At 46.1% G+C, this 12,839-nt stretch overlaps 1 protein-coding gene across 1 annotated transcript in view; it reads right to left on the bottom strand.

The window, feature by feature from the left end:
- EGFL6 (EGF like domain multiple 6) overlaps positions 1-12,839 on the bottom strand; it is a 130,400-nt gene that overhangs the window by 62,164 nt on the left and 55,397 nt on the right. Inside the window, exon 4 of the mRNA XM_082244727.1 lies at positions 1,112-1,231. Coding sequence (XP_082100853.1) covers positions 1,112-1,231 — 120 coding nt within the window. The remainder of the gene's footprint in view (positions 1-1,111; positions 1,232-12,839) is intronic.

Below are 12,839 nucleotides of genomic sequence, written 5' to 3' on the forward strand. Positions count from 1 at the left end.
GGCGGAACTCCTCTTAACTGCAGACCACCAATCTGACCCTGTTGCCTGCAGGTCTATGTAACTCTCAGTGAAGCATAGAAAGAAATATAAATCCTTTGGCAGATAAGACAGCAACCATGTAAGTATTTGAATGGTTGCCTTGAGTTCATTTGTAAAGTTCTACAAAAATATCACATAAGTGGGATACATCGATTCTCCTCTGTGTTTCACAGCCAATCAGAACCGATGAACGAAAATTCTTGTACGACAAAGGCTTTTTTTTTTTGATGTTTATTGATTCTGATCATGCGCAGTCTTTCTTTTCTGATTTTTCTTGTAAGAAAATTGTACGAAAATGAGACACATTAAACGAAAATAGTTAGTTCTCCCGTACGAGAAAAATTTTGGAGTTTGGCTGTTCGAGAATTTTCGTACAAAAATTCTGTATCGTCTGTAGAAAGTTCTGTACACACTATACGAAAATCGTACGAAAATTCTTTGGATGAAAATGTTCGCCCGATTTTCTTATAGTGTATACGAGCCTTTAGGCTCCATGTACACAAATCACTGCTTCTACAGGAGTTTTATGTTATGCCTGTAGAAGCAACTCAGTGTTATTCCATGTGTCCATGCACATTGGGACGATTACAGGCATATTTTAAGCTCAACATTTAGAGGCAGGGAAAAAAGCCCCTCTGGTTTGCGCTTCTGATTGGAGTTTACAGAAAGAAACAATGCAAAACTCTCCTAAACTCGTCTAAACTCTGTACAAAAAAATGTTCTATATGAGCATTTTTTTTCTGCCAGGGGAACTGGCATTGTTTTAAGCCCAGTGTGCATGGAGCCTCAGATTGATGTAGCGCAGCAGTCCTAGCAAATATCATAAACATATATTCAGGAAACTATATACAGTAGTGCTGAATAGGAAATGCAGATGGATCATGTTATTCAAATTGGGTCATATTTAGTGATCCAAGCATTTTGGTTTCCAGTCTTGCCAGGGATTTTCAACTAATATTGTATTGGCTGTCTTGTGGATATAAGAATAGTAAAGGTGTTCAAGCACAAACTATAAGTTACATTGGATATAATGAGATAAAAATTAAATGTATGAACTGTTTATATAACTTACTTGAGCAAGAGCCATCTGGCATCAACATGTAGCCATTAAGACAGTAACACTTGTAGCTGCCATGAGTGTTCATACACCGATGCTCGCAGGGACGAGGCTTAAGACCACATTCATTCAGATCTGCAAAAGACATTTCATTCAGAAATATGTGGATGCATATTTTTCAGCGGTTTTATTGCTGAGCCAAAGATTTTGAGCTGGAAAGTGAAATGAGTTCAACAGCAGTTCATGTGGCTTACTTAGACTCACCCGTAGCTTTAACCTGCACTGTACTATAAATACCAATGAAACAGACTTGCAGCTAATTAACAAGAAACCAGCAACAAATTGCAATGCATAGAATCATATATAATTATGCAAAAAAAAAAAAGGCAGAAGGCATTTATATCTGGGAAAACAAGAGACCTGATTACATAAAAATAATTAGGATAAATAAGGAATTTTTAACTGCCACTTCTCCTGCACTTTAAAAATAAAACACACATAAATTCCTTCTAGCTGTTTAGATTTTGTCATCTGTCCTTTCTCTTCTCCTTTGTTGGAGGTGGCCTATACTGCTGCACTGAAAGGCACTCGTATAAGTTCGTGTGAGTGCCATGCAATACAGAAATACTTTGAGCCCACAATGCATAATGATGCTGCCCTTGGGGGTGGATCTATGACAGCCCATCCTCATAAGAAGTGGGTTGCATAAAGTCGGTTATCATTCAACCCAGAAGTAGTGATGGGTGAACAGTTTGGGCCCGAGCATCGGCTCAGCCCCTAACAGCACCCGTTGTGGGGCGCTTCGTGGAAAGTTCGCTGCACAGTGCGTTCTAAGCCCTGATTGCCTAAAACAACTGCTGGTCAGGTGCAAAACTTTACCCAATCAGGGCACAGTGAATAGCTGGTTGGTAAGGAGCGGGCCGTGAACCTGGCCGCCACATCCTTAACAATAGATGAGTCATCAGCTGTCAGCCGGCTTCTCTGCTGACAGCTAAAAAAAAAAAAAAACAATGGTGGCATCACAACATTGTGAAAAAAACAAGTGTGGGGGACCCCACAAAATCCATACCAGACCCTTATCTGAGCATGCAGCCTGGCAAGCCAGTAAAAGAGGGGTGGGGGGCGGGGCTGGGTGAGCGAATCATACCAGGCCACATGCACTCAACATGAGGCCTTTGGCAAGCACCTTGCCCCCATGTTGATGAGGACAAGGGCCTCTTTCCCACAACCCTGGGCAGTGGTTGTGGGGGTCTGCGGGCAGGGGGCGTATCAGAATATGGAGGCTGCCCCCCCCCCCCCATGTGAATGAGCATGGAGTACATTGCACCCCTTTACCAAAAAAAATGTCAAAAAGAAATAAAAACGCACACACATTTTTTGACAATTCCTTTATTAAAAACAATGTCCCCCGATGTAGATCCATCATCAATCACGATGCCTGCCGCACTGCCAGACCCAAAAAAAAAGCTCCCCCTTGCCCCAAAGCAGCCCCCCCCATGTGGCATGTGGTCTGGTATGGTTAAGAGGGGGGGGGGGTGCTCGCTAATGCTCAGATAAAGGTCTGGTATGGATTCTATGGGGGACCCCAGGCCGTTTTTTAAAATGTGTTTTTCCGGCAATGCTTGCAGCTGGGAAAATTTATTTAAATGTAATTTTCTTTTCTTTAAATATGTCAGTTTTGCTGCAGCAGGTTTTATACATGGTACAGATGCGTCACTTTACAGGCAGACTAAGGCCCCCCCCCCCCCCAGAAACTATATTTAAAGGAATATTTTATTTTTATTGTTTCACTTTAGGCATCATTAAAATCACTACTCCTTTAAAAACAGTCTTTTGCATTTTTACATGTCCCCCAGGACAGTGCCTGGACCCACATACTCTTTTTATGGCCAATAATGTGCATATAAGCCTTCAAAATGGGCACTTTTAGATTTTTCAAGTTCAGGTCCCATAGACTTTAAAGGGGTTCATGGTTCTGGAACTTTTTCCATGTTCGGGAGTTCTGGTTTGAACTGAACACCAGGTTATCGGCCCATAACTACCCAGAAGACTAAAGACTTCTAGAGGTAATAAATTACTGTGAAGCATAGGTCCAGGCTGAGGCTACAATCACATCTAAACGTCACATTTTCAAGCATTTTTCAAGCATTATTTTAATGCTTTTATTTTTATTTTAATGTCAGTTTTGCTGCAGCAGGTTTTATACATGGTACAGATGCGTCACTTTACAGGCAGACTAAGGGCCCCCCCCCCCCCAGAAACTATATTTAAAGGAATATTTTATTTTTATTGTTTCACTTTAGGCATCATTAAAATCACTACTCCTTTAAAAACAGTCTTTTGCATTTTTACATGTCCCCCAGGACAGTGCCTGGACCCACATACTCTTTTTATGGCCAATAATGTGCATATAAGCCTTCAAAATGGGCACTTTTAGATTTTTCAAGTTCAGGTCCCATAGACTTTAAAGGGGTTCATGGTTCTGGAACTTTTTCCATGTTCGGGAGTTCTGGTTTGAACTGAACACCAGGTTATCGGCCCATAACTACCCAGAAGACTAAAGACTTCTAGAGGTAATAAATTACTGTGAAGCATAGGTCCAGACTGAGGCTACAATCACATCTAAACGTCACATTTTCAAGCATTTTTCAAGCATTATTTTAATGAAGAATTGCACGTTTTTGCATTTTTTGTTAGGCATTTTTCAACTAAAAGGTGTAAAGTGCTGTTGTTTGAGCAGAAAACATGCAACAAAATGCTTGAAAAAAACTAATTTTGCACTTTTCAGGTGCGTCAGTTGAAGTCTATGGGGACAAAAATGCTCAATTCTGCCTGAAAAGTAGCTTGTGTACTTTTTTGATTTAATGTTATACATTTTTTTTATTTATAAAGTGTTTTATAGCAGAAAGTATAAAATATATATATTTTTTTTTTCAAAATTGTCGGTCTTTTTTGTTTATAGCACAAAAAATAAAAACTGCAGAGGTGATCAAATACCACCAAAAGAAAGCTCTATTTGTGGGGAAAAAAAGGACATACATTTTATTTGGATACAGTGTCACACGACTGCACGATTGTCAATTAAAGTAACGCAGTGCCGTATTGTAAAAAATGGCCTGGTCATGAAGGGGGTAAATATTTCCGGAGCTGAAGTGGTTAAGGGAATTCATTGGGGACCCCCAGGTCACCAGAACCAGTGTCCCCATTGGGAGATTTCCGCTCTATTACTTTTCTGGGGACAACCCAAAATTTGGGATTCTCTTTTACTTTCACTTTCAATGATAATGGTGAACAGGACAAATAGAGAGGGTGAATCTCCTTAACGGGGGCACAGACAGAAAAAAAAACCCGACAAGGGCTCCAATCTCTCTGCACTCTATCCAAAACAAAAAATAAAAAAAAAAGTTTTGCCTTTTTAGGTTCTTTAAATCGTTTTTTTATTAATTTTATTTGGGTACAGTGTCGCAGGACCGCGCAATTGTCAGTTAAAGTAGCGCAGTGCCGTTTCGCAAAAGATGGCCTGGCAAAAGATTAGTCATTTTTTGCCAGTGCCGATGTTCACAAAAAACGACAGAAATACATACAGGGCAAATGTTAACTTTAAACAGTAACAATATTTAAGAAGAGAAATATACAGTATATTAGGGTGCATTAATTTATTTTAAATCTTTTTTTCACCTGATGAGCCATTACACACTTCCTATTCTAGGGGTGGCAACCATGGCTGGATCTAGGGGGGTGCTGATGTGAGCTTGGCCTCTCTCCCCGTGGATGATGTGCTGGCCCTCAGTGCTCTTCTTGACATCCCTGCACTGCACACAGCCTGGGCACAGGGCTTGCTGCAAAGATCCTCCTCCCTACATAAGCACCTAGCTGGGATCAGATTCTCTTTAAGACACAGCTGACCATTGATGCAGGACATTTTTTCACTGACTCCTGTTCTTCATCCTTCTGACCTCTGTCCTCTGTGCTGCTGACCTCCGTCCTCTATTCTGCTGACCCCTGTCCTCCTTTCTGCTGACCCCTGTCCTCTGTGCTGCTGACCTCTGTCGTCCGTTCTGCTGAACCCCTGTCCTCTGTGCCGCTGACCTCTGTCCTCCATTCTGCTGAACCCCTGTCCTCTGTGCTGCTGACCTCTGTCCTCCGTTCTGCTGACCCCTGTCCTCTGTGCTGCTGACCTCTGTCCTCCGTTCTGCTGACCACTGTCCTCTGTGCTGCTGACCTCTGTCGTCCGTTCTGCTGAACCCCTGTCCTCTATGCTGCTGATCTCTGTCCTCTATGCTGCTGACCTCTGTCCTCTGTTCTTCTGACCCCTGTCCTCCGTTCTGCTGACCATTGTCCTCTGTGCTGCTGACCTATGTCCTCCGTTCTGCTGACCATTGTCCTCTGTGCTGCTGACCTCTGTCTTCTGTTCTGCTAAACCCCTGTCCTCTGTGCTGCTGACCTCTGTCCTCCGTTCTGCTGACCCCTGTCCTCTGTGATGCTGACCTCTGTCCTCCGTTCTGCTGAACCCCTGTCCTCTGTGCTGCTGTCCTCTGTTCTCCGTTCTGCTGAACCCATGTCCTCTTTGCTGCTGACCTCTGTCGTCCATTCTGCTGACCCCTGTCCTCTGTGCTGCTGACCTCTGTCCTCCGTTCCGTTCTGCTGAACCCCTGTCCTCTGTGCTGCTGACCTCTGTCCTCCATTCTGCTGAACCCCTGTCCACTGTGCTGCTGACCCCTGTCCTCTGTGCTGCTGACCTATGTCCTCCGTTCTGCTGACCATTGTCCTCTGTGCTGCTGACCTCTGTCTTCTGTTCTGCTAAACCCCTGTCCTCTGTGCTGCTGACCTCTGTCCTCCGTTCTGCTGACCCCTGTCCTCTGTGATGCTGACCTCTGTCCTCCGTTCTGCTGAACCCCTGTCCTCTGTGCTGCTGTCCTCTGTTCTCCGTTCTGCTGAACCCATGTCCTCTTTGCTGCTGACCTCTGTCGTCCATTCTGCTGACCCCTGTCCTCTGTGCTGCTGACCTCTGTCCTCCGTTCCGTTCTGCTGAACCCCTGTCCTCTGTGCTGCTGACCTCTGTCCTCCATTCTGCTGAACCCCTGTCCACTGTGCTGCTGACCCCTGTCCTCTGTGCTGCTGACCTCTGTCCTCCGTTCTGCTGAACCCCTGTCCTCTGTGCTGCTGACCTCTGTCCTCCGTTCTGCTGAACCCCTGTCCTCTGTGCTGCTGACCTCTGTCCTCTGTTCTGCTGAACCCCTGTCCTCTTTACTGCTGACCTCTGTCCTCCATTCTGCTGAACCCCTGGTCCTCTGTGCTGCTGACCTCTGTGTTCCGTTCTGCTGAACCCCTGTGTTCTGTGCTGCTGACCTCTGTCCTGCGTTCTGCTGAACCCCTGTCCTCCGTGCTGCTGACCTCTGTCCTCCGTTCTGCTGACCCCTGTCCTCTGTGCTGCTGACCTCTGTCCTCCGTTCTGCTGAACCCCTGTCCTCTGTGCTGCTGACCTCTGACCTCCGTTCTGCTGACCCCTGTCCTCTGTGCTGCTGACCTCTGTCCTCCGTTCTGCTGAACCCCTGTCCTCTGTGCTGCTGACCTCTGTCCTCTGTTCTGCTGAACCTCTGTCCTCTGTGTTGCTGACCTCTGTCCTCCATTCTGCTGAACCCCTGGTCCTCTGTGCTGCTGACCTCTGTGTTCCGTTCTGCTGAACCCCTGTGTTCTGTGCTGCTGACCTCTGTCCTACATTCTGCTGAACCCCTGGTCCTCTGTGCTGCTGACCTCTGTGTTCCGTTCTGCTGAACCCCTGTGTTCTGTGCTGCTGACCTCTGTCCTACGTTCTGCTGACCCCTGTCCTCTGTGCTGCTGACCTCTCTCCTCCGTTCTGCTGAACCCCTGTCTTCTGTGCTGCTGACCTCTGTCCTACGTTCTGCTGACCCCTGTCCTCTGTGCTGCTGACCTCTGTCCTCCGTTCTGCTGACCCCTGTATTCTGTACTGCTGACCTCTGTCCTCTGTTCTGCTTAACCCCTGTCCTCTGTGCTGCTGACCTCTGAAATCCGTTCTGCTGACCCCTGTCCTCTGTGCTGCTGACCTCTGTCCTCCGTTCTGCTGAACCCCTATCCTCTGTGCTGCTGATCTCTGTCCTCCATTCTGCTGAACCCCTGTCCTCTGTGCTGCTGATCTCTGTCCTCCGTTCTGCAGAACCCCTGTCCTCTGTGCTGCTGACATCTGTCCTCCGTTCTGCTGAACCCCTGTCCTCTGTGCTGCTGACCTCTGTCCTCCGTTCTGCTGAACCCCTGTCCTCTGTGCTGCTGACCTCTGTCCTCCGTTCTGCTGAACCCCTGTCTTCTGTGCTGCTGACCTCTGTCCTACGTTCTGCTGACCCCTGTCCTCTGTGCTGCTGACCTCTGTCCTCCGTTCTGCTGACCCCTGTATTCTGTACTGCTGACCTCTGTCCTCTGTTCTGCTTAACCCCTGTCCTCTGTGCTGCTGACCTCTGAAATCCGTTCTGCTGACCCCTGTCCTCTGTGCTGCTGACCTCTGTCCTCCGTTCTGCTGAACCCCTGTCCTCCGTGCTGCTGACCTCTGTCCTCCGTTCTGCTGACCCCTGTCCTCTGTGCTGCTGACCTCTGTCCTCCGTTCTGCTGAACCCCTGTCCTCTGTGCTGCTGACCTCTGACCTCCGTTCTGCTGACCCCTGTCCTCTGTGCTGCTGACCTCTGTCCTCCGTTCTGCTGAACCCCTGTCCTCTGTGCTGCTGACCTCTGTCCTCTGTTCTGCTGAACCCCTGTCCTCTGTGTTGCTGACCTCTGTCCTCCATTCTGCTGAACCCCTGGTCCTCTGTGCTGCTGACCTCTGTGTTCCGTTCTGCTGAACCCCTGTGTTCTGTGCTGCTGACCTCTGTCCTACATTCTGCTGAACCCCTGGTCCTCTGTGCTGCTGACCTCTGTGTTCCGTTCTGCTGAACCCCTGTGTTCTGTGCTGCTGACCTCTGTCCTACGTTCTGCTGACCCCTGTCCTCTGTGCTGCTGACCTCTCTCCTCCGTTCTGCTGAACCCCTGTCTTCTGTGCTGCTGACCTCTGTCCTACGTTCTGCTGACCCCTGTCCTCTGTGCTGCTGACCTCTGTCCGCCGTTCTGCTGACCCCTGTATTCTGTACTGTTGACCTCTGTCCTCTGTTCTGCTTAACCCCTGTCCTCTGTGCTGCTGACCTCTGAAATCCGTTCTGCTGACCCCTGTCCTCTGTGCTGCTGACCTCTGTCCTCCGTTCTGCTGAACCCCTATCCTCTGTGCTGCTGATCTCTGTCCTCCATTCTGCTGAACCCCTGTCCTCTGTGCTGCTGATCTCTGTCCTCCGTTCTGCAGAACCCCTGTCCTCTGTGCTGCTGACATCTGTCCTCCGTTCTGCTGAACCCCTGTCCTCTGTGCTGCTGACCTCTGTCCTCCGTTCTGCTGAACCCCTGTCCTCTGTGCTGCTGACCTCTGTCCTCCGTTCTGCTGAACCCCTGTCTTCTGTGCTGCTGACCTCTGTCCTACGTTCTGCTGACCCCTGTCCTCTGTGCTGCTGACCTCTGTCCTCCGTTCTGCTGACCCCTGTATTCTGTACTGCTGACCTCTGTCCTCTGTTCTGCTTAACCCCTGTCCTCTGTGCTGCTGACCTCTGAAATCCGTTCTGCTGACCCCTGTCCTCTGTGCTGCTGACCTCTGTCCTCCGTTCTGCTGAACCCCTGTCCTCTGTGCTGCTGACCTCTGTCCTCCGTTCTGCTAACCCCTGTCCTCTGTGCTGCTGATCTCTGTCCTCCATTCTGCAGAAACCCCTGTCCTCTGTGCTGCTTACCTCTGTGCACCGTTCTGCTGAACCCCCATTCTCTGCTTTGCTGACCCTCTGTACACTGCCTGATAACGCCTGTACACTCCTCTGCTGACCATCCACCCTCTGCTCTGTTTACCCCCTGTACACTGCCCTGCTGCCTGCTATCCTCTACCCTGTGTACCCATACACAGCGCCTTGCCAACCCACTGTACACTGCCCTACAAATAAATGGCCTCTGTACATTGCCTTACAGACTCTTGGCCCTATCTTCTGCCATGCAGACCCCCCATCCTCTGCCCCCTTAACATTTCTTACTGCATCTCCACATCAGGCAGGCTAGATACGGCTTTGGTGACAACCTTAGCTTACTGTACTGTATCTATGGAGCAACACTGTTGTCAGCCTAGGACAAAACTACAGAACAACCCACCCCCCTCCGTCCCCCCCCCCGTCCCCTATTCACCATACAAGGAGTAGATGTTGTCAAGTCCACAGAGAGAACTGGGAACACTGCTAACTGAAAGCAGTCAGCAGAGGCAGACAGTAGAAGTTATCAGCTCACAAGATTTCTGACTGGCAGTATCAACAGGTCTTCACAGAAATAAGTAAAAAAATGCTTTCAATGGTGCATTTACCACAGCAACAGGAAGCAATAAGAGACATGAATTTCTTTGGGTTTACATGTACTTTAAATATACTACTAAAAGGGTTTTGTTATATCTGTTTAATAGGTGGAAAGATATCTGTTGACCCTGCCAACATTGAATGAACTTGTAATTTCTTGTTGAAATCCCAAGAAATGTTATGACCCCTGCCCAGTTCACCTCTGTAAACTGTGTAAAATCCCTTTTCTGTGATATCAAATTGATGTGAGGGATTTAGGTACACTTTAAGTTCTGGTATTTTTAAAAAGAATAAATGGGCAAGAGTGGGAATTTATGACTATCCTGTGATTATTCTGACCTCTAGCATCTTGGTTGCTTTTGGTTACCCTGTTCTACTTTGTATTGGCTCCTGCTTTCTAGCCTCTACTTGTCCACTTGCCCTTTTATTTCCCATTCTTTCTCTCTACTAAGCTACATTTGTCTACTTGTTTTCTTTGCACTTCTTATGCAATGCTTTTAGCATGTCATTAGTGGCTTATATTGTATCTATAATGGGCTGTATCTCTGAAATTTTACTGCCGGTTCACATATATGCAATGCGGGAACCCTGCAAATCCACTGCGGGTTGTTCCCGCATAGCATGTAAATGACAAGCAGTTCACAATGCCATATGCAAATCTCTGGGGGTGTCAATACAAAGTTAACGACACCCCCAGACAGTTCGGAAATGAATAGGATTGCATTGGTGTGAATCACCATGCGATCCGATTCTGCTGCTGACTCAAAAAACGATCCTGTGCATGTTCTGTCTAAATCCGATGCAAATTCAGCCATACAACCTGTATGGCTGAATTCGTATCACACAGACATCACATGTGATTTTCAGAGCAGTGCGCTCGGAATCACATGTGTTGTCTGTCATCGCTATAGTGTGAACCGGGACTAATGCCTCGTACACACGCAACGATTATCGGCCGACCGATCGCCCGACTTTTGAGGGTTGTGTTTTGTTGGTTGGAATGTGCCTAGACTGCACACGAATTTTCTCGCCCAACAAAAATCTACTTCAGAAGTGATGTCATGTGCTGGTTTACTTTCTGTGTGTTTTTTCTTCTCTGAGCATGCCCAGTCTTGCTCATCAGATTTTTGTCTGCCGAAATCTGTACTGACTGAAGGAAAATCGGCCGTTGTGTTAACGGCCAACAAAAATTTTATAGCCTGCACACCAGATTTTATTCGGCCGAAAAGTCGGAGTCGGTTGTCGAAAGCATCATACTAACAAGCCGAAAATGGGCCGATTGGACGTTGGCCGAAAATTCCCGGCCAATAATCGATGCGTGTGTACGAGGCATTAGTCTTGTGTACTTCAATCCCAAGTTCTTTGACCTTAAAGCCTAACTCCAACCATTTTCTTTTTTGTTTTTAGGTTTGGATAGTGCAGGTAGGAGTTGAAAATGTAATGTCAGTAATTTATTTTAGTTTGTGACCCCACTGGAGAGATTTTCCCTTAGCAGTTGCCACCAGAAATGGAGGGCACGGACAGCAATACAAACATTGACAGAAGTTATAATAATTCCTCATTCTACTAAAAAATGTATTTTTGTTTTCCCCAGTGTCCCTATTGGAGAGATTTATTTCTCAGTTTCTGTCCTGATAAAATTGAGGGTAATCTCCTCAACAGGCACAGAGATAGCAATAAAAGGCCAGTGATGGAAGCTCTAACCTGTATCCAAAACAATATAATATTAGGTGAAGTTGGGCTTCAAACCTAGTTAGAATTTCTAGTCTGTTTCAGTGTGTATGCCTTTATCTCACTGGCACAGTAACTTGTCCCCTCGGTTTTTGATCTCTAACATGGCTCCTCGCTATGCAGTTATATCCATTTACTATCTGTGATATTGGTGTCCAAAACTGTCAGATGTGATGGAGCTCTGCTAATTGTAACACTTATATATTTAAACCCAAATGTCCAGAATGTATGTCCTGATTAATGTCTGTATGCCATACAGAAGTGAAAATAAAAAATTTGTAAAAGAAAGCGTCTCTTGGAATTTCAGCAATTTCTCCATCTACTCTACATGCATGTGAAGTTCACACTGCAATATTAGTGACCCTTACAACTTCTCTAGGTGATAAGCTGTCACCCAAGCAAGAACATATAAAAAGGCAACTTGATAAATTGTCATAGGCTGTCAGATCAAAAATATAGAGTATAGAAATTACAGTACTACATAAAAGATAGATTGTTCAGACATGTATGATCTTCCTAGGGCATTTCATTGATGGATCACCAGTCAGTGTAACATTCCTTAGCATTGCCAAGAAACAAGCCCCAAGTGTTAACTGTTAAACTCCTGACTGACAGAGATGCTTTGATTTGAGTTTGTCTTGAAGGATGTAAGTCGGGACACTGTTATCAATTTCCCTTAGTAATACTTATTTGCAAACATGTGAATGACTGTAGTGAACAAAGCCAGTGATAGAGCAGATGTGGTGACAACTTTTCTAAGCCCTAGGGCGACAAGTTTCTGTATATTACATCAGTTATGTGCAGGTATGATAGAAGGTACAAGCTATGTCAGTTGAGTTTTGTTATCTCTTGCCTGAATAGATTTTCGCTGCCCAAAATAAATAGGTGCTTTAATGAAATTAAAGTGATTGTAAAGTATTGTTTACTTCTCTATAAAAATAACAAACATGTTATACTTACCTCCTCTGTGCAGTGGTTTTGCACAGAGCAGCCCAGATCCTCCTCTTCTCGGGTCCCTGGCTTGAGTTTCTGGCCCCTCCCTCCTGTTGAGTGCCCCCACAGCAAGCAGCTTACTATTGGGGCACACGAGCCGTATTCATTCAGACACAGAGCTGCCGTTTGGCCCCACCCCCTCTATCTCCCCATTGGCTAACTGAGTTTGATTGACAGCAGCGGAAGCCAATTGCACCCCTGCTGTGTCTCAGCCAATTAGGAGAGGGATCCCGGACAGCTGAGGCACTCGCGGACATCGCTGAATAGAGAGGGGGCTCAGGTAAGTATTAGGGGGCTTCTACACACTGAAGGCTTTTTATCTTAATGCATAGATTGCATTAAGATAAATAAAACCTTCTGACTTTACAACCCCTTTAGGCATAATATGACATTAAGGTAAAACTTTTACATTTTGCTTTATCTTTTGATATATTTTTATATATAATATTTTTGTCCTTTGTCACCTTTCTGATTATTGTAGAATATGCTTTATTGTTTGATTGTAGCCCTGATGAAGGGATTGAAGTAGCTTTGTTAATTAACACCCACTATTGAAGTGACCAAGCAGCTTATAAATGGGATCTCTAATGACAACAGACTTGCTATGAG

Source organism: Pelophylax lessonae, assembly GCF_965119305.1.
Source record: "Pelophylax lessonae genome assembly, chromosome: 2".
In the NCBI taxonomy this organism is placed as follows: Eukaryota; Metazoa; Chordata; class Amphibia; order Anura; family Ranidae; genus Pelophylax; species Pelophylax lessonae.